The sequence below is a fragment of the Cetorhinus maximus genome, chromosome 6, assembly GCF_964194155.1.
Source record: "Cetorhinus maximus chromosome 6, sCetMax3.hap1.1, whole genome shotgun sequence".
Taxonomy (NCBI): domain Eukaryota; kingdom Metazoa; phylum Chordata; class Chondrichthyes; order Lamniformes; family Cetorhinidae; genus Cetorhinus; species Cetorhinus maximus.
In genome coordinates this window covers 19,714,786-19,736,532 of record NC_135884.1, presented here as the reverse complement: position 1 = coordinate 19,736,532, position 21,747 = coordinate 19,714,786, and the positions used below count along the sequence as shown (strand labels likewise).

Genomic DNA, 21,747 nt, shown 5'->3' with positions numbered 1-21,747 from the left:
CAAGTTTTCGATCAGCTCAATTTAAAAACGAATCGACACCCCTTGGGAATGTTTTATGACCAAAAGATCGGGATGTTTATAACCAAACTTACAGGCGACTTCCTGTGAGATACAACAGGAAAAAATGCTAACGGTTGCAAATATAAGTTTTTTGACCAGGATGTTTCATTAAGGCGTCAGTTATTTGCAGGAGACCAAAAATGTGCAAACGGCGTTGCTTTACTGTTGTTGTTTTCATTAAGGAAGTGAAGATGGACTGATTTACTGGGGTGAATACAATGCTTTGACAGAACCGCCGCGTCATATGGGGTTTCTTGCTCAGAGAGTTTGTTTTCTGAATGTTTTTGTCTGTTGGAGAGGGGTGGGTGGAAGCGCCCTCTACACTGATATATAAAATATTTAGGGACAGTTCAGAAGCCGGTACGTGAAGCGTTACTGTGGGTTTTTTTTTTTGCTCTGGGCTTAACTGTCTGCACAATACAGAGTTAGAGAACAGAAATCTGCACTGAACAACTGGACAACTGGCAGACACCGGGAGAACAGAGCGGATACATCCCTGGGCACCCAGGCAAGCCCCTCACCCCCAAAGCTGTGCTATTATTATTTGTAATGTCAGTGTAGAAACAGACGGATTTCCGAACTTCTGTCCCGCTCTGATACGTCCGGAGGAAATCCCCAATTTTCCTGTTTTCTGGAGTACTTTTGAATGCGAATCCCTGGTCCTTATAGATATACATTTATATATCAAAGGGAAGTAAACCCTTCCCGAAGCATAAATTCTTATCCGTTTAAAAAAAAAACTCCTAACCCTAATACAGGACTGTTCGCTTTAACTTCCATCTTCATATCCACTTCCATTTGGGAACTGGTCGAGGCTCACAGCAGATGAGAGCTTCCCCACCCCCCCACCGCCCCCCACCCCACCACCAATCTAGTTGTTGTTTAAATTCGGCCAATGCGTTTGGGGATCTGGATCCACTCGGTGCTACACATCTGAGACCTATAGGACCGCCGAAGGCACAAGGAGGAGCAGGAAAAAATAACAGAAATAAGTCTAAATCTGAGCTGACGGATGCTGGAGTAATGGAAAGTGTCAGTATCTGGCGTTTAGCGGCTCTGGGGCTGTTACTGTTGGTCACTCAATGCCCTCGGTCTGCAGCAGCCCAGAGAGGGAAGGTAAGGATCCTGGTCACAGTGGCAGGCCAGCTTTCTGATACATGTACCTATCCCTACTGCTTTCGGTTAGCACTCTGTGTTCCTTTTCTTATTTTGTGGGAGGGTACAGACCACTTGTGTTCTTTCCATGTTCTTCCCCCCCACCCCCCTCAGTGGCAGTTTTCTCTCCTTGTTGGAGGTGGGTTACACAACTTTTTAATAAATTCTGCTGAGCTACCCCCAGTCTTCACAAGAAGGGGAGGTAAACGTAGTGGGGATTGTGGCTTTGGGGTATCAGATTGTCCTGGCATATAGATTTTTGTTACTGAGGCACGGACAGGGGCAACAAATCAAAGATTGTACCCTGGAGGTGAAACATGGATACCTACAGTAGGTCATTTTTTTTTTTGCTTCTTGCATCAGCGTGTGTATTTTAGCAAGTTGCTTTATTCTGTATTCATATTAAAATAGAGCCTTTAACCAAGTTCAAAATCAAAGGGGGAGGGCAGTGGAACCGGGTGGGATGGGCTATGGTGCGATGGTTGTGGGTCAGATGAGGGTTTCCATTGTGATGTTTCTTTTTATGAAGTACAAAAATTGGTAAAGCAAAATTTTAGTAACCGATGCCTCTGTAATAGAAAATACTAAAATCGTAAATCTAAAATCTAGACTTTTCATGGGTTTCATTCTATCTGTGCAATATTTTTAGCATTAGATTAATGCACGCCTGTACATTCCAACCAGTGCTATACCAACACACTGCTTAAATAGTGCATACAGGAGACTGTGAAAATGTGTTCAGCATTATGCTAAACAAGACACATGATGGAAATGAAACCCATAAGTGTCTAGTTTGCACTTTAGAAATTTCTGACAGCCCATTCAAAACAAAGGCTGGTCATTCTAAATTGGTTGATTTATAATCCTTATAATAATGTTTTACAGTCATCCAGCTCCCCCACCTGCCTCAACCACCCCCCCCCCCCCCCACCAAACATCTCAATTTTTTCCATTCTCTCCAAAAGGTGCTGTCTCAATATCTGCTACTTATCTTTCTGTACGGTAATGGGCATCACATTTACTCTACCTGATTTCATTTATAAAAATCATAAGGCAGGTGAATATTAAAAATATGTACTATGGATATCAATATGATTTCTATGGTCCCTTGTGAGTAATGCTTTCCACCAGTGATGTTACCATTGATATTATATACCACAGTGGGAACCAATGCTTTTGGCTGACTGAAGTATGGGTGTTTGGGATAATGGACAAGGCCTACTCTTAGACCTACCAGCCAATCAGTAAACCTTAAACAGATTGATTGGGTCATCTTTAGTGCTCAGTGAATTGGCCAACTATGGATCATTTTGGACTTTTCATCCTGTTTGAAAAGGTTTTTTGTTGGTTGAACCTAATTTACATTTGGCCATTTCAGGACAAAGACACAAATGTAATCCAATTCAGGCTACTTTGATTTCACAAGTACTTTTTGTTTATTAATTTATGGGATGTGGACTTTGCTGGCTAGGCCAGCATTTATTGCCCATCCCTAACTGCCCTTGAGAAGGTGGTAGTGAGCTGCCTTCTTGAACCACTGCAATCCCTGTGGTGTAGGTACACCCACAGTGCTGTTAGGGAGGGAGTTCAGGAATAGCAATATATTTCCAAGTCAGGATGGTGAGTGGCTTGGAGGGGAACTTCCAGGCGGTGGTCTTCCCATGTATCCGCTGCCCTTGTCCTTCTAGATGGTAGTGGTCGTGGGTTTGGAATGTGCTGTCTAAGGAACCTTGATGAGTTTCTGCAGTGCACCTTGTAGATGGTACACACTGCTGCGACTATGCGTCGGTGGTGGAGGGAGTGAATATTTGTGGATAGCATGCCAATCAAGCGGGCTGCTTTGTCCTGGGTGGTGTCAAGCTTCTTGAGTGTTGTTGGTGCTGCATTCATCCAGGCAAGGGGAGAGTACCCCATCACACTCCTGACTTGTGCCTTGTAGATGGTGAACAGGCTTTGGGGAGTCAGGAGGTGAGTTACTCATTGCAGGATTCCTAGCCTCTGACTTGCACTTGTAGCCACAGTATTTATATGGCTAGTCCATTCAGTTTCCAGCTAATGATAGCCCTCAGAATGTTAATAGTGGGGGATTCAGTGATGGTAATGTCATTGAATGTCAAGGGGCGATGGACAGATTCTCTCTTGTTGGAGATGGTCATTGCCTGGCACTTGTGTGGCGTGAATGTTACTTGCCACTTGTCAGCCCAAAATACAATACAACACATAAAATACAATAGATTTGGTTAGTAAATTAATCATTAAACATTGCTTGATTCTTGGAATCATAGTTGAGAGTGTGATTTTAACTGGGGCCGACACCATCCCTGGTGCATTCCTCTTCTACACAACACATCCAATTTTCATCTCCATAGTGTTGAATGGAAAAGACAATCAAGTGGATTCTATAACAGGCAGGCAATCCACTCTGCCAGTTTACAGCCAAGATGTGAAACTGAAAATTGTCCTTAGTCTGTCTGATGCAAACATTTTATCCCTTTTCTTCTCATATTTGTAAACAATCTTAGAAACATCAAAGATGCGACGAGGAAATAATGCTGACGACAGCCACAGCCTGTACCTCCTGTGCGATAAGCCAAAATCTCTTGTGTCCTCGAGGCTTCCAGAGGGACAGTCAGCAAAACATCAGAAGCAGAGACTGCAGGTAGTTTTCATGAAAATCAAACCTCAAGTCTTACTAAAATATTTAGCTCTATATGCCTGTGGAGGATACACTGTACATAGTAGCCTAATTTAGCAAGACTGTGCTGGTAATGCAGAGCCAGATTTGTGGTGCACATGGGTTAGAAAGTAGGATGTGTGAGGTTTGCAAGCTGCGTTTTGTGATGGGTAATTCTGGGGCCACTGCTGAAAAACATGTGGATAATATTCGTTGAATTTTTATTCAAATCAAGTCCCTTGTAAAATTTCTCACTTTTAAGTGTTCCATCATCTTGGGTCTTGCCTTAAAAAATGGGGGCCTCAGTAATCTTGGGATCTAATATGCTTCTTAAAAGGAGATTAGTAGTTGTGACAAGTGTTATTTCATTTGCATTTACAATCAGGTTGTGGTGCACTTTGCTTCATGCCTTTGTCCACTATTTTTGGGATTTATTTATCTGTAAATATTTTCCTTTATTATCCCTGGTTGCTGCTGCTATTTAAATCATATGGCAATTGGTGAGGAAGGTTATTCCTTAGACTATCTGATAGAACTGCATGGCTTAGATAAAGAAGCATCCATGATGGGCTAACAAATGTAGGTGCAATACTTGAGAGATGCTCTCACCTGCACACCTGTCAGTACCCTGAAACCTGTGCCTTTTGACTTCTGTTGTAGCTCCCTGGAACATGGCAGAGAAGAGCTGTCTTTGCCACTTGTGCTTCACAAGAAAGGTGATCACAGAGTTCTGGCATCAGCTAGGGAAGGCCTCTAGAACAGGTCAAACTCTTCCTGTATAGGTGCCTGAAGCTTACATGCTAGTGGATGCTGCCAAGCTACCACACGTGGCGTTTTCTCGATCTGCCACTCTGCACTGCACAAATGTAACAAGGAAGGCTGGGATTTTACCAGCCCATTGAAGAATGGCTGGGAAGTGGGAGGAGCAGGTAAACGGCAGTGAAAGACTTCAAGAGGGAAGCCCAACATCTTTACACTCTCAGGAGATATTCCCAGAGGTGGCAACTGCAGCAGCTCAGCCATCTGCCAACTAAAGGCAGATAGCCAAATAAACTAATTGATGAACTTATTGGCGACCATTTAATTTTGCCAGTGTCAGAATGCCCCCGCCACCGCCTCCCCCACCACCCCCCCCCACCCTGCCACCTGACTATGTGGAAAATCCCCCAGCTGCATTGTGCAAACTACCAACAGCTTCTCGGGTGGCCTTGGTTTTCTTAAACTAGAGGTACCCTCTGCTTGGATGGCAGCTTGGAGAGCCAGCCTGCCAGCCTTAATTGGACAAAGATTATGGCTACCACCATTAAAATAGGCATCATGATCCTGCTGCCCACCAGCCCAGGCTCAGGTCACACATTTATGTCCTGGTGATGGGACTTCACTCTTGTTGGTAAAATTCTGGTCCAAATGACAAATGCTATATTTGCAAGGAGCAACACCTTCATAACTTTCCCTGTGGAAATAGGAAATGAGCCAACTGGTAAGGACCCTCAAATGCAAAGCTTCATGGACGGTACCCTTGTAAAAACCAGATCTCCTGGTATTAACCTTCGTGATTTAATGAAAAGCAAGTCTTTGCACCCAGTTAAAATTCAGTTGGTATCTGACCACAAGCAACATAAAGCACAAAAGAGCTGAAGTCCCAAGGTAAGGTGAGAGTGACTGCCCTTGACATTAAGGCTGCATTTGACTGAGTGTGGCATCAAGGAGCCCTAGCTAAATCGGAGTCAATGGGAATCAAGGGGAAAATTCTTTGCTGATTGGAGTCATACCTAGCACAAAGGAAGAAGATTGTGGTTGTTGGAGGTCAGTCATCTCAGCTCCAGGACATCACTGCAGGAGTTCCTCAGGGTAGTGTCCTGGGCCCAACCATCTTCAGCTGCTTCATCCCTGACCTTCCTTCCATCATAAGGTCAGAAATGGGGATGTTTGCTGATGATTGCACAATGTTCAGCGACTCCTCAGATACTGAAGTAGTCCATGCCCAAATGCAGCAAGACTTGGACAATATCCAGGTTTGGGCTGACAAGTGGCAACTAACATTCACGACAAACAAATGCCAGGAAATGACCATCCCCACCAAGAGAGAATCCAACCATTGCCCTTTGATGTTCAATGGCATTACCATCACTAAATCCCCCACTATCAACATGCTGGGGGTCACCATTGACCAGAAACTGAACTGGACTAGCCATATAAAGAGCAGGTCAGGAGCCAGGAATCATGTGACTAGTAACTCACCTCTGACTCCCCAAAGCTTGTCCACCATCTACAAGGCACAAGTCAGGAGTGTGATGGAATGCTCCCCACTTGCCTGGATGAATACAGCTCCCACAACGCTCAAGAAGCTTGACACTGTCCAGGACAAAGCAGCCTGCTTGATTGGCACCACAACCACAAACTTTCACTCCCTCCAACACCGACACAGTAGCAGCAGTGTGTACCATCTACAAGCTGCACTGCAGGAATTCACCAAGACTCCTTCAACGGCACTTTCCAAACCCATGACCAGTACCATCTAGAAGGACAAAGGCAGCAGATAGATGGGAACACCACCACCTGGAAGCTGCCCTCCAAGCCACTCACCATCTTGACTTGGAAATATATCGCCGTTCCCTCACTGTCGGTGGGTCAAAATCCTGGAACTCCCTTCCTAACAGCACTGTGGGTGTACCTACAACACGTGGACTGCAGCGGTTCAAGAAGGCAGCTCACCACTACCTTCTCAAGGGCCAATAGGGTTGGGCAATAAATGCTGGCCTTGCCAGTGAAGCCCACATCCCGTGAATGAATAAAAAAATAAGTTGCTGTTATCCAAGAAGCAGCTATAATGCCATCATTATGTGCCATTCACAGTGCCTGCATGATGTGAAAGAGATGAATCATTGGGTTGATGGCTACACACCCCAATGAGAAACTCCCTAAGAGCAGAGGGAAATCTCATACAGGAAACCCGGGCAGGTGCACGATCTTCTCCCACTGCAAAAAATTGTATGATGTAACGTCCAAGTGATTGGACGTTATAATTCTGACACAAGTTGACTGTAGATCCAACCACTTTTATTAGCAAAAATGTTACAGCTTAAATGAATACAAGTAACTTAGAAAGTTTATGGTTACCTCCTGGGTAGTCAGTCTAGGTTGACTGCAGGTCAATTGGATCTGTACTGACTAGGACCAATCTGCTTCTTCTCAATGATCTTGCTCCAATGGCACTGTATCAATGAGGGATCTTAGCTTTCTTTTATACCATGGCTGCACCACAGCATCCCTCGTGCCTGATCCTTCTGCGCCCCTTGATTGGTTTATGGAGTGAGTGGTCAGTCTCTGATTGGTCCACATTGAACTGAACCTAGTGCAAAATATGTAGTCTGTTTTCCCCACATGACTCTCCTGCATGTAATCATTTAACAGGATGTCTGGGGCACCTGCCTTTTGCTTCTTTCAATGTTCAAATATCTCACCACCTCCTAGTCATGACTTGTTGCCTATATCAAAGGTTGGCTGAGAAATCACAACTGCAGCAGTTCTTTAGAAAGGACAGCTCTGCAAGCCTCACATGTTCATAGAATTGTCAATGCAATTCCATCACATCTTTGCAATAAATTTAAGCAAATCCTAAGTGTATTCTTAAGGTGCAACTTTGGCACAATACATATGTGTGTTAAAGACAATAGCTGTGTGCCATTCTTTCAATTGTATCTCCAACACCATGCCAGGCTTCTCAGCTTGGATTTGTACCTTGCTTGATGGGTTCCTTAAAAAATATTTGTGACAACAACAATATAAAACATCATAAGGCACTTCATAGTAGCATAATCACTAAAGCAGGTCAGATGACCAAAAGCTTGCTCAAAGCGGTAGGCCTCAACGAGTGTCTTAAAAGAGACAACTAAAGTAGTGAGTCAGAGAGGTGTTGGGAAAGAATTCCAGAGCTTGGGGCCTAGGCAACTGAAGACCACCAATGGTGGAACAAATGAAATTGGGGATGTACTGGAGACCAAAATTAGAGGAGCACAGATATCTTGGAGGATTGTGGGGTGGAGGAGATTACAGAGATAGTGGGGGCAATGCCATGGAGGGATTTGAAAACACGGATGAGAATTTTAAAATCAAGATATTGCTTGACTAGGAGCATAGGGGTGATAGAGGAATGGGACTTTGTGCAAGTTAAGACGCGGGCAGCAGAGTTTGGATGACCTGAATTTTATAGTGGGTAAAATGAATTCTCCTGATATTAGTAAACCTCTTCCGCATTTGAAGCTAGGCATGAAAAACCTGGGTTACGGCAGTGACCTGGCGGTGCACCCCATTTTACAACCCTCCAACCCTAACTAGGTCCAAGCTTCTTTAGTGCACTTCCTGTATATTAAATGTAATTGGTTTTTAACTGCATTTCACCAATTTAACTGCATTTCACCACAGTTTTAATTTATTTGGAAAAATCATTGACTAGGTCCGATAATGAGGTAATCCCATAGATTATATAGACTGACAACACATCCAGAATTTTCACATTAAGAATTTGATCCATACCAGCCCAGCCTGACAGGCCATGTATTAAAGTTGAGAGTAAAATTTCTTGTATCTTATTTTACGTTATTGTACCTTATTTTTATTTTTTGTTATAATTGTTATTAATTCTTGCAAAAAATAGTTATTAACTATTTTTAATAACCTAACTACAAGAGGCTACTATCCAATAGCTGGATGGCAGCACTGATTGCAGTATACTCATGGGATTGTACTGCACATTATATCTGGCACAACGCTTTCCCCTTAATGCACAGCTGGTTTTTCAGTGCATGGTTTGATAGTGACAAAGTTGCAGTAGACAACGATGTTAATATGCAATATACAATGTTAATATGTACCTTCTTCTCACACTGTAGCTTTGAATTTGTCTGATCACTAGGTACAGTGATATTGTTAATGCATTATGGAGATTTCCTCTGACTGCTTTCTGGAAAAATCATAAACATGCTTGCTAGGAATACTGCCTGAAGGAAATCTTGTGATCTTTTTCATGTCACTGCTCCTGGCGACTGGTACAATTTCTCCTCAGTGTCTTATCGCTTTGTATCAAAATTAAGGTGCAATGTCACAATTTAGTTTACAGGTCTAAGGTGATTTCTGGTAACTGTGTAAGGAGTATTGATTTATGATGCTTCTTCCATGCTAAACACCATTCAAAACTCTTTGATAATGAAGAAGCCCATTGCAGTCTACAAAGGACTTGGCCAAAATCCAGGCTTGGGCTGGTGGAATGCTCACTACTTATCTATATAGGTGCAATTGCAAACAATACTTAAGAATCTCTTCACCATTCATGATAAAAGGTCTGCTTGATCTGCACTTTGAACTCATGAAGTCCTTGTGCTTAGGTTGCCATGACCATAAATAGAAATTCCAGGATTTTCACCCATTGATGATGAAAGAATAGCAATAAACATATGAATCAGGATGATATGTCACTTAGAAGGGAACCTGATGGCGATGATGTTCGCATGATTTTATAAGTCTTTGTGCTTCTTGATGGTTGAAATGTCAGGGTTGGAAGGTGTTGTCGAAGTAGACTTGGAGAGTTCCTGAAGCGCATTTTGTTCATAGTACATACTGCAGATACAGTGCACTAAAAGGAATGGACATTGAATATGGATGCCTACATGATTGTCATGGCAACCTAAGCACAAAGGCTTCATGAGTTCAAGGTTCAGGATCCCCACCACCTTCTCAGGGAAACTAGGAAGGACAACATATGCAACCCTCAACACTCTGAGTATGGTCACCTGTGTGAGAATTTGAGGGCAGGATACCAAATTCAATTCTGTAGGGAAGAAGAAAATGGGAAAAGATATCAGGACAGATCATTTTCAAGTCCCATTAGCAGAAGATAAAGTCACCATTAGTAGAGTCCTGATACTTTATTGAATTGACAGTGAGGTTGTTGATAAATAAATGTTGGGGGATTTCTATTTGCTGTGGCACTGTAACAAAAAAGATGGAGGTGACAATCATTGTTAAAAATATTCTTCACACACTTTTCAGTATTTTAATTATTTCATTAAAACTGTAAAGGGATCAATTAAAATCAAATCTGATTTTAGATTAGTTTTTTTCTCTGAAACTTTGGAGTCCATCACAGTGTACAACTTATGAAGGCATACCGAGAAGGTCTTCCTGTTAAGCAAAATAAGGTTAAATATATTTAATGTTCTCTCTGCAGTATTTTAACAATTTTATGTTTTATTACATATTTAAATTTAAAGTTTTACTGTGAACCTTGGTGGGGAACAGCTGATCAGACAAGTTGGTTGCAGACTTAAATGCATGAAAATGGCCACAGTATCCGAATGTTGTGCAGGATTTTGGAGCCAGGACTGCCTAGGTGAGTAATAAGGGTTTGATTCTGTAAATGATAGAGACTAACTATATAGTGCTTTCTGTTGTGCAACAAATTATGTAATAATTTTTCATTTGCATAAACCACACTGATAAATTTAATCTAGTGTGGGGAATTGTCTCTTGTTTCATTTGGAAATGTGCACTGATAAGGATTGTTCTGTGACAATATTTGTGTGTTATGTTTTCTGTAGACATGAGTATTATAGGTGAAGTGTTCAATTTCTTTTCTGAGCTACATTGCAAGTTCAACATTCTTGAATTATTTCATATAATAAATTAGAATTTAGAAATAAGTCGAAGACTAATTACGTCTTCATTACAGAGCTACAGATCTGTATCCCATATATTCTATCATTATATACTTTGAAGTTCCCAAGACTGACGTCATTGCAGCATGCTGTGGGTCCAGCTGTAACAGTTATGTTACTAGTCTAGCAATTCAGAAGCCTGGACTAATGAACTGGGCACATGGGTTCAAATCCCAACACAGCAGTTCAGTTAATTAATTACATTCAATTAATTAAATAAATCTGGAATAAAAAGCTAGCATCAGTGATGGTGACCATGGAAACTATTGATTGCCATCTGGTTCACTAAAGTACTTTAGGGAAGGAAATCTGCTGTCCTTGCCTGACCAATATGTGACTCCAGACCTACAGCAATGTGGTTGACTCTTAACTGTCCTCTGACAGTTGTATCAAGCCACTGTAAAAAACTATAATAAGAATAAGACCGGGTGGGCCATGAACACTGACCTATGGGCAACAAAGTCACACCCAGCTCTGTTGACCCCGCAAAGACTTCCTCATTTACACCTGGGGACTTGTGCCAAAAGTGGGAGAGCTGTCCCAAAGACTTGACATAGTCTTGCTCACAGAATTATACTCGCAGTCAATGTCACAGACTCCTTCATCCCCATCCCTTGGTATTTCTTGTTCCACCAGAAGGACAAACTCACCGGAGGTGATAGTGCAATGGTATACATTCAGGAGGGAGTGGCCCTGGGAATCTTCTACATTGATACATCTTGTTACATTGCACTATCATGGCTAAATGAGACAGATCAAGCAGCTTAAAACTGGGCACCCATGAGGTGCAGTGGGCCATCAACAGCAGCAGAATTGCATTCCACCACAATCCGTAACCACACAGTCCAGCAAATCCTTCACTCCACCATTACCATCAAGTCAGGGGCCAACCTTGGTTGCATGAGGAGTGTAGGAGAGTATGCCAGGAGCAGCACTAGGCATACCCAAAAATGAGGTCCCAACTTGTAAAGCTACAACAAGCATGCTAAGCAGCTGCTATAGGCAGAGCCAAGTGATCCCACAACTAATGGTTTGGAATAAAACTCTGCAGTCCTGCCACATCCAGTTGTGAATATTAATGGACAATTAAACAATGAATAGGAGGAAGAGGAGACAAGAGAATCCTTATTCACAATGATGACAGAGTCCAGCTAACGAATGCAAAGATAAGACTGCGTTTTTTAAGTGTTTGCAACCATCTTCAGCCAGTAGTCTTGAGTGGTTGATGCATCTCAGTCTCCTTCTGACATTCCCAGCAACACAGACTCTAGCTTTCAGCCAATTTGATTCACTCTATGTGATATCAAAAACAGTTGAGCATACTGGATACAGAAAAGGCTATGGGCCCTGACAACGTCCCATCTATAGTCCTGAAGACTTGTGTTGCAGAGTTAGCTGCATCTCCAGTCAAACTATTCCAGTACAGCAAGACAACTGGCATCATACACAACAAAATGAACAATTTCCAAGGTATGTCCTATTATCAAAATGCAGGCTAAAAACAATCTAGCCAATTACCGCCACATCAGTCTACTCTCAATCATCAGGAAAATGATGAAAAGAGTCATTCACAATGCTGCTATCAAATGGAATTTACTCATTAATAAGCTGCTCACCCATGCTCAGTTTGGTTTCCACCAGGGCCACTCAGCTCCTGACCTCATTATAGCCTAATGGACAAAAGAGCTAAACTCAAGAAGTGAGGTGAGGATGACATCAAGTCAGTGTTTGACCAAGTGTAGCATCATGGAACCCAAAGGAATTAAGGAAACACTCTTCACTAGTTTGAGTCATGTCTAGCACAAAGGAAGATGACTGTGGCTGTTGGAAACCAATCATCTCAGCACCAGGACATCACTGCAGGAGTTCCTCAGAGCAGTGTTCTAACCTCAGCTATATTCAGCTGCTCCATCACTGACGTTCCCTCCAGCATAAGGTCAGAAGTGGCAATATTTGCTGATGATTGCAGGGTCCAGTTCCATTCACAACTCCTGAGACACTGAAGCAATTCATGTCCACATGCAGCAAGACTTAGACAATATTATGGGTTGGACTGAAGCCACAGAAGTGCCTGACAATGACCATCTCCAATGAGACAGAATCTAACCATCTCTTCTTAACATTCAATGGCATTACCATTGCTAAATACTCATTATCAACATCCTGGGGACAACATTGACCGTAAACTTAACTGGACTAGCCATGTAAATACTGTGACGACAAGAGCAGGTCAGTGGTTGGGAAATCTACAGCAAGTAACTCACCTTCTGACTCCCCAAAGCCTTTCCACCATCTATAATGGTACAAGTCAAGAGATGGAATAATCTCCACTTAACTGAATAGGTGCAGCTCCAACAACACTGAAGAAACTCAACACCACCCAGGACAATGTAGTTCACTTGATTGGCACCCATTCACCACCTTTTCATGGACAATTAGGGATGGGTAAAAAAAGCTGGCTTTAAGTGATGTCTACATCCCATGATTGAATAAAAAAATCACTTCCTTTCTCAAACATGACCAGTAACAGCAGAGATAGCTCCTGGGGTAGTTTGGGGGGCACTAGCTTTGAAAGGGCTTGGAGGATTCATCTTGAATTGCATGAGAGAATGCATGGGCACGGCAGGGTTGGCATTTCTATTTACACAGCCTTTAAAGTAAGCTAACTAGCTAGATATAGTGTATCATCATTGTCACCCTATTGCATCTCCTATATAACTAGATACAAGTGGCATTCTTTAATTTGTTATCATTAAGTACCTAACAATCAGAACTCCAAGCAGATAGGTATTGGAAGATTTAGGATGCAGCAATTACAGTTTTATGCAGGCTTTTTTTTCATAGATCAAAGTTTAGACTGCACAGTTAAGTTTTGGTAATTTGTGGGTTAATTGCGTTTAGCTACGTGACTCCAATACAGTGGTTTGGAAACAAAGAACATGAGCTGGCCCTCTTGATCAGAAAGTGTAGTGTATTCTTTTTTAAAAAGGATTGTCCATGCCCACACAATAATAGTGGCATTAAGGCCTGCAGCTAGCTTTTACTGGGTCATCAGTTTACAGATTTATTGGGACTCACATTTTGACTTTTTAACCATCAGCAAAACTTTGCTTGTTAGTATCAACAATGACAAATGTTCTAAAGGAAAAAAAAAATTGGAATTGGATCCAAATCCAGCAAGCAAGAGTCAGAAAATGAAGAGTAAAGGCTTGGGTTCTGAAATGTGTTTGTGAATTTGGGTAATGCTATATGCTGATTATTTGGTGATGTTGACTAGAAAATTGAAAAATGCAATTGTACTTTGCCATTCTCTGAAAATTAAATTCAAGCAAGGATTATGCCCTATTTATGAAAACCGCAAATAGCATTGTGTGACATTAATTCATTGACATCATCACATGAAACAAAATGATATTGATCATGTATTTTACCTTTCAATGAACAGTTTCCCAAATAAAGTAAAGTGAGTGTTGCTGACAAGGCTAGCATTTATTGCCCATCCCTAATTGCCCTTGAGCAGGTGGTGGTGAACTTCCTTCTTGAACTATCCATGAGCTGTAGCTACACCCACGGTGCTGTTAGAAAGGGAGTTTCAGGTTTTTTTCCCCAGTGACAGTGAAGGCAATATAGTTCCAAGTCAGAATGAGGGGAACTTGCAAGTAATAGTGTTCCCATAGCTCTGCTGCCTTTATCCTTTTAGGTGTAGAGGTCATGGGTTTGGAAGGTGTTGTTGAATGAGCCTTGGTGAGTTTTTGCAGTGCATCTTGTATATAGTACACACTGCTGCTGTGGAGGGAGTAAATGTTTTTTTTCTTTATTCTTTGATGGATCTCTGGCAAGGCCAGCATTTGTTGCCCATCCCTAATTGCCCTTGAACTGAGTGACTTGCTAGGCCGTTTCAGAGGACAATTAAGAGTCAACCACATTGTTTTGGGTCTGGAGTCACTTGTAGGCCAGACCAGGTAAGGATGGCAGATTTAGTGAACCTGGGTTTTTACAATGATCAATGATAATTTCATGGTCACCACTGCTGAGACCAACTTTCAACTCCAGATTTATTAATTAAATTTAAATTTGACCAGCTCTGTGGTGGAATTTGAAACCTCTGGATTCCTAGTACAGTAACTTTACCACCTTGCCACCATCTCCCCATAGAATGCTTAAGGTGGTAGATGGGGTGCTGATTAAGGGGCTGCCTTGTTCTGAACTATGTTGAGCTTCTTGAGTGTTGTTGGAGCTTCACTCATTCAGGGCAAGTCGCATTCCATCACACTCCTGACTTGTGCCTTATGGATTGCAGATGGAAAATAAGGGGCGGAATCGTCCCAGATTTGCACGAGCAGCGGTAGCAGGCAGAAAAAAAGTCATTTTACCCGCAGGCCGCAGTGGTGGGCTTTTGTGCTGTATCGCTTCATTAACTATGCAGCCACAGGAAACAAGCCATCTTGTTGGCAGGCGGTCTCTGATTTGCCCACCACACTGTTACCTCGCTGCTTCCTCACCTAGGGCACCAAACTTAAACTGTAGCCATGCGCACACTTCTCAATGCTTACAGCCCGGGACTGCTTTGGTGAAGACGTGGCCCCAAAATCCAAGAAGTTTGCAGTCCCCCGATTCAGTGACACATTCCTGGGTTGCCTTCCGGACACTGTGGAGGCCCGCCGAGATGTCCTCTTCTGGCCACAGAAGGCCTATCAGTCTCACCACTCCAATTTGGGAGGTGGTGACAGAGGTGGTCAGTGCCAATACTACACTCAAGAGGTCGGCCATTCAGTGCTGAAAATGGATGAATTATCTCATCCATGCCGCCAGGGTAGGACAACCATCTTATCACTCTAAACTTACACACTCACAAGGCCATCACAAATTCACTGGCATCTCACTCACTGCCAGCTCAAGGGACATCACCACTCACTCTCTCACATGCACCCTCACATCTCCACCTGGCCTCATCTCCTCTGGAGACTGCCTCCTCAGCCCTCACCATCTTGAGGCCACATGCACAGATCAACATGTGCCCAACACACACCCTGGGATACCCCCCTTTTCCAGTATAGCCCTAGCCCTGCAGCCGTGAAAAGCCACCCTGGCCTTACAGCTGGCTTGGTAGGTAGAGACCTACCCGTAAGCCCCTCTAAAAGTGATGTGGTGCTGCTTGTGCAGCCTGGCGCTGATGAGTGTGAGTGCTGCTAGAAGCAAAGTAGGCAAACAAACCTTGAAGTCCTAAGTGAAGTGAAGCTCGCCAGGTGTTTGTTGCTTTGTACAGTTGTGAAATACATTGGTGTGCAATCACGCTGATGTGCCCAGATGATCCAGCATAGTGGGATGATTCTGGAGAGCAGGGCTTATAATGAGATGCTAAAGTATGGAAATTAGATTCCTGACGTGCTGCGTTGTCAATAACGGGTGGAGCGGGTGATCGCGAATTGGTTTCACAATGGGATAAAACAGATTTTTGGCCTTTTCTCCATATTGGTTCACCTCCCCACCCACCATGACACCCAATACCAATGGCCAAGGTTTCAGTTTAAGGAGTCAGGAGGTGAGTTACTCACCATAAATTCCTAATCCAGAACTTTCCCCTCCACCCTAGAACACAGTGGGGACCTGTTTGTCACTGCTCTTAGCTGTTTCTGACCTGCCGTGTAAGGGGTAATAAATCTCTTCCCGGCCCTTACAAAGCAAATGTTAACAGGGAGATGGAGCCAGAGGGTGGGACCCCTTCTTGCTTGGATTACTGGCGGCTAGAATAGCAGTAAAGAAGGCAGGAACAATACCAAATGATATTGCTGGGTAAAACAGTTTGCTCAGCAATAATCTTAATCCAGACATTTTATTATTTTCCACTCATTACTTCTATGTGTAACTATATGTAACATTATGCTCTGTTTCTCATGTGCAGAAGGATGTCATAGAATCTTTCATTATGGAAAGAGGCCATTTGGGCCATCATGCCTGTGCTGGCTGTTTGAAAGAGCTATCCAATTAGTCCCACTTTCCTGCCCATTCCTCATAGCTCGTCACCTCCATTCTAAGTGATACTTATAGAAATCTGTGTTTAAGTTCACTGCATTAACAGCACAAATTCCAGATTGTATCAACCTTTTGAATTCTTGCTGATTGTGTAATTATTGATAAGTAAATTATGGCACCTTTCACATAACACTTTGTCATGTTGAAATGCTTCAAATATATTTATTACTTCTGGAATACATCTATTGTTATGTTGACAAATATATTACTATTTTGTAAATTGTTGTGATCTTTCATGTCAATGTCCAAATGCAGCAAGACGTGGACAATATCCAAGCTTGAGTTGATAAGTGGCAAGTAACATTCGCGCCACACAAGTGCCAGGCAATGACCATCTCCAACAAGAGAGAATCTAACCATTGCCCCATGACATTCAATGGCATTACCATCATTGAATCCCCAACCATCAACATCCTGGGGTTTACCATTAGTTGAACTGGACTAGCCATATTGACACTGTGGCTACAAGAGTAGGTCAGGGCCTAGGAATCCTGCGGCAAGTAACTCACCTCCTGACTCTCCAAAGCTTGTCCACCATTTACAAGGCACAAGTCAGGAGTGTGATGGAATACTCTCTACTTGCCTGGATGAGTGCAGCTCCAACAACACTTAGGAAGCTTGACACCATCCAAAACAAAGCAGCCTGTTTGATTGGCATCCCTTCCACAAACATTCACTCACTCCACCACCTATGAACAGAGGCAGCAGTGCGTACCATCTACAAGATGCACTGCAGAAACTCACCAAGGCTCCTTAGGCAGCATCTTCCAAACCCAAGACCACTAACATCAAGAAGGACAGGGGCAGCAGATACATGGGAACACCATCACCTGGGAGTTCCCCTACAAGCCAATCACCATCCTGATTAGAACTATATCGCCGTTCCTTCACTGTCGCTGGGTCAAAATCCTGGAACTCCCTTCCTAACAGTGCTTTGGGTATACCTACATGGACTGCAGCAGTTCAAGAAGGCAGTTCACCACCACCTTCTCAAGGGCAATTAGGGACGGGCAATAAATGCTGGCCTAGCCAGCGATGCCCACACCCCATAAACGAATAAAACAAAAACATTTTTAGATGCAAATTCTAAAACGATAATGTCATGCATTTTGATAACTTTTTTCTCTACCCTAGAATGCCCTGGTGGATCAACAAACCCCTGCAATAGCCATGGCATATGTTTAGATGGAGTATCAGGGAATGGAAACTGCATTTGTAAGGTCAGTCTACATTTCTTAAAAGCATGTTAATTTAATTGCCTGCTGCATTTGTGGCTTCTCTTTGAACATTATGTGGTCTGACCCACTGGGTGGAATCATCCCAGATTTGCACTAAGTGTGGAAGCAGGTGTGGAAAATGACGCTTCTCATGCTATATCGTCCCAAACAAACGCATTCAATATGCATGTCCTGGAAATACGTTTCCATAATGGGCGTGCTCTCATTTGCCCGCCACGCTGTCATCTCGTTGTTTCATCACACCGGGTGCCATATTTAAAGTGCAGCCACATGCACACTGCTCAGTGCTTCCAGCCCCCAACTGCCTACAGAAGATATGGCCCTGAAAGGCAAAAAGACTGCCGTCCCCAGGTTCAATGACGCATCCCACAAGTGCCTTTTGGATGCAGTGAAGGCTCGCCATGATGTCTTCTATGCCCGCTCTGGCTGCAGGATGGGCAGCAACATTACCAATCCGGCTTGGGAGGCGGCAGCGGAGGTGGTCAGTGCCAACGCCCTGCAAAAAAGGACAGCCACCAAGTGCCGAAAGAGGATGAATGATCTTCTCCGTTCGCCAGGGTAAGTCACTCTACTCACCCCTCTCAACTCACACACTCACAAACCCATCACACATTCACTGGGCCCTCACTCACTGCCAGTTCAAGGGACATCACCATTCACTCTCTCACACACACCTTCGTTGTCCTCATCCTGTCCATGGGACCACTCATCACCCACACATGCCAGGCATACTTATCATCTAACCTGGCAGGCATCCTGCTTACACTGTCTCCATCTCTATTCATGCAGGACAAGCAGGCACACAACAAAAGGAAGAGGTCGCAGACCAGTGGAGGATTGCTTGAAATCAAGGCCCTCACGGACTTTGAAAACAGAGCCATCCAGCTGGCCGGCAAGTATCTGAACCATTCCTGTGCTGACAGTGAGGTTGGCGGTGCTCAACCAAGTGAGGATCCAGCAGTGCAATATCCATCAGACAACCATGTTGTGAGTGATGTGTCCTGTTTCACTGCCATGTACTAATTATCTCTCTTTGGTTTCGCAGGCACATCTGCCAAACAGCTGATGGAGTCCATGACCCTGGGCCTCCAATCAAACCCCGAAGAAACTTCTGAAGAGGAATCTGGAAGCACCTTCCTAGAAGTCCCATCACAGCGCTCACACACACCCTTCACCAGTGCATAGACACATGCTTTAGCGGGACCTGGATTTGGAGTAGCCTTGGGATCACAATCTGGTGAGCACATCGCACTGTCTGATCTGCAGCAGGCGGTAGCGACAGGGACTCCCCAGGAGTGTGGCACTCGGAGGACTGCTGGAGGCCAGAAATTTGCTGAGTCCGAGTCAGGTGACGAGTCATGTCCCAGTTGCTGGAACTGCAAAGGTAAACTCGGGAACATCAGGAAGGGATGTCCACTGCACTCCTCAGATTGTAAGGCACGATGGTGGAGTCTGTCTGCTTTCAGGCTGAGGTGGTAGCACCGGCATGCTAATGCACCGAGGTCAACACTGGTAGGATGGCGGCCACCATTGAGACCTTGGTCCAGGACGTCACTCCTGCACTGCTGCACGGCCTGACCTCCAATGCTGATGCCATAGTTGCTCCAATAGTGTCAACTTGAGAGGGGTGGGGGGGCAGCTCAATCTCACTCCAGCTACCCCTTCTCCTCAAGGAGTCAGCCAGGAGCCCTTGGGCACCCATAGGGAGGAGGATCAGCAGGTGTACCCCCTGGGGCCATCCATCCAGGTGACTCTGGGAGTGTCCAGCCCATCTGAATCCTCTCTTCGTGTGACCTCAGCAGCTCCAGCTCCACAGGCTGAGGAGGGTGCCACTGCCACACAGCAGGACCCTGAAAACAGGGAAGGGCCCTCCAGGTCTCAGCCCTCCAGAGGTCATCATCACAACAGGGTGTAGCAGTCAGCAGGCTGACTCCACCTCCGTCGTGAATGTCCAGAGAGCATCAGGGTTAGGAAAGTTAAGGAGAATTAGTTGCACAGCCTGGGCACGAGTGTTAATTACTTGTACATACTGTTCACTATTGTCAATAAACTCCCAAGAATGTCTCCCTGCCTATGGCTCCTTGCTCTGATGAGCAGTGTTTTTTAAAAATTCATTCATGGGATGTGGGCATTATAGCCCATCCCTAATTGCTCGTGTTCAGAGGGCATTTAAGAGCCAACCACATTGCCCTGAGTCTGGAGTCACATGTTCCCTTCACAGGATCACAGGTTCCGTCCCAGGCATTAATGATTAGCAATCTTTTGATTCCAGATTTTTATTGAATTCAAATTCCATCATCTGCCGTGGGAATCCTGGGTCCCCAGAGCATTACCCTGAGTCTCTGGATTACTAGTCCAGCAACAATACCACTGTGCCATAAGCTCCCCGCTGTATGTATCACTCAGATGTGAAACCTTTCTGCACAAGATAAAGGCAGGTGTCTCAGTCCAGGGCCTCTTCCCTGTGCTTTGTGCAGCCTTCAGAACATACTAACATATGAACAAGGAGCAGGAATAAGCCATTCAGCCCCTTGAGCCCGCTCTGTTATTTAATAAGATCATGGCTGATCTGATAGTAACCGGAAAACTGCATCCCACCAACTGCCAATAACCTATTGCCCCCTTGCTTACCAAGAATCTATCCACCTCTAACTTAAAAATATTCAGACTCTGCTTCCACCACTTTTTCAGGAAGAGAGTTCCAAAGACTCATGACCCTCTGCATGAAAAAATTTCGGCTCACCTCTGTCTTAAATGGGCGACCTCTTATTTTTAAACAGCGACTCCTGGTTCTAGATTGTTCCACAAGAGGAAACATCCTCTCCACCCACCCTGTCAAGACTCCCCAGGATCTTATATGTTTCAATCAAGTTGCCTCTTACTCTTCTAAACTCCAGCGGATACAAGCTTAGTCTGTCTAACCTTTCCTCATAATACAACCCACCCATTCTGGGCATTAGTCTGGTAAGCCTTTTCTGGACTTCTTCCAACGCATTTACGTCCTTCCTTAAATAAGATGACCAATACTGTACACAGTACTCCAAATGTGGTCTCACTACTGCCCTGTACAATGGAAGCTCCCTACTCCCTACTTTTGTATTTGATTTCCCTCACAATAAATGATAACATTCTATTAGCTTTCCTAATTACTTGCTGTACTTGAACAAAAGGGTGGTCAGGCCTCACACCCCCTGGACACATTACTGATGCCTGCACCTCGACAGTGCTTGTCATTGCTGCCAGAATGTTGTGGGCAAGCTTCACAGAGTTCCGTCATTCTCTCTCTGTGCTCTCAGCACCTTTAAGGTGCAGATGGCCCCAATCTCTTCAGCATCTGTGACCAGTGACACTGTGCTCCTGAAGGGGTTAGGTGCTGAAGGCGGACAAAGGATCAGATGCTTTCAAAATTTCAAGGCTGCGTCTCTATAATATGACCCTGATCACAGGGTGCAAGTGAGCTGCCCTCGGCCAGACAGGAATCAGACATTCTCAGAGGCTATGTGAAGATCTATGGAGTGTCCTCACTGCATGTCATCATCGTCCTTCTGCAATCGAGTGACTATTAGGTCCTCCACTGCATCTCCATGACAGCAGAATTATTACAGAGGGTATGTGTGCTACCACAAGCCAGACTCAAAAGTCAAAAGGAGTCAAAAGTTCATAAATGCAATGTGAGGATCTATGGTGTCTCCTCACTGCATGTCATCATCATCCTCCACAAGTCTAGCAGCCATGAGGGCCTCCTGAGCACGCCTGTGTCATCTGGCCAGTGCGAGGGCTGCGTCGCCGTCGTCGTTGCCCTCGAGGACCTCCTCACCCTCATCACTGCCAACGTCCTCCTCATTGGAGGAGACCTACAGCTCCTACATCTCCT

At 44.2% G+C, this 21,747-nt stretch overlaps 1 protein-coding gene across 1 annotated transcript in view; it reads left to right on the top strand.

Annotated features, from left to right (window-relative positions):
• The first annotated feature begins 387 nt into the window (after window positions 1-387).
• Window positions 388-21,747, top strand: part of stab1 (stabilin 1) — a 260,057-nt gene continuing 238,697 nt past the window's right edge. The window contains exons 1-4 of the mRNA XM_078543330.1: window positions 388-1,176; window positions 3,738-3,874; window positions 10,159-10,277; window positions 17,770-17,855. Of these exons, the coding sequence (XP_078399456.1) occupies window positions 886-1,176; window positions 3,738-3,874; window positions 10,159-10,277; window positions 17,770-17,855 (633 nt within the window). The 5' untranslated portion in view covers window positions 388-885. The remainder of the gene's footprint in view (window positions 1,177-3,737; window positions 3,875-10,158; window positions 10,278-17,769; window positions 17,856-21,747) is intronic.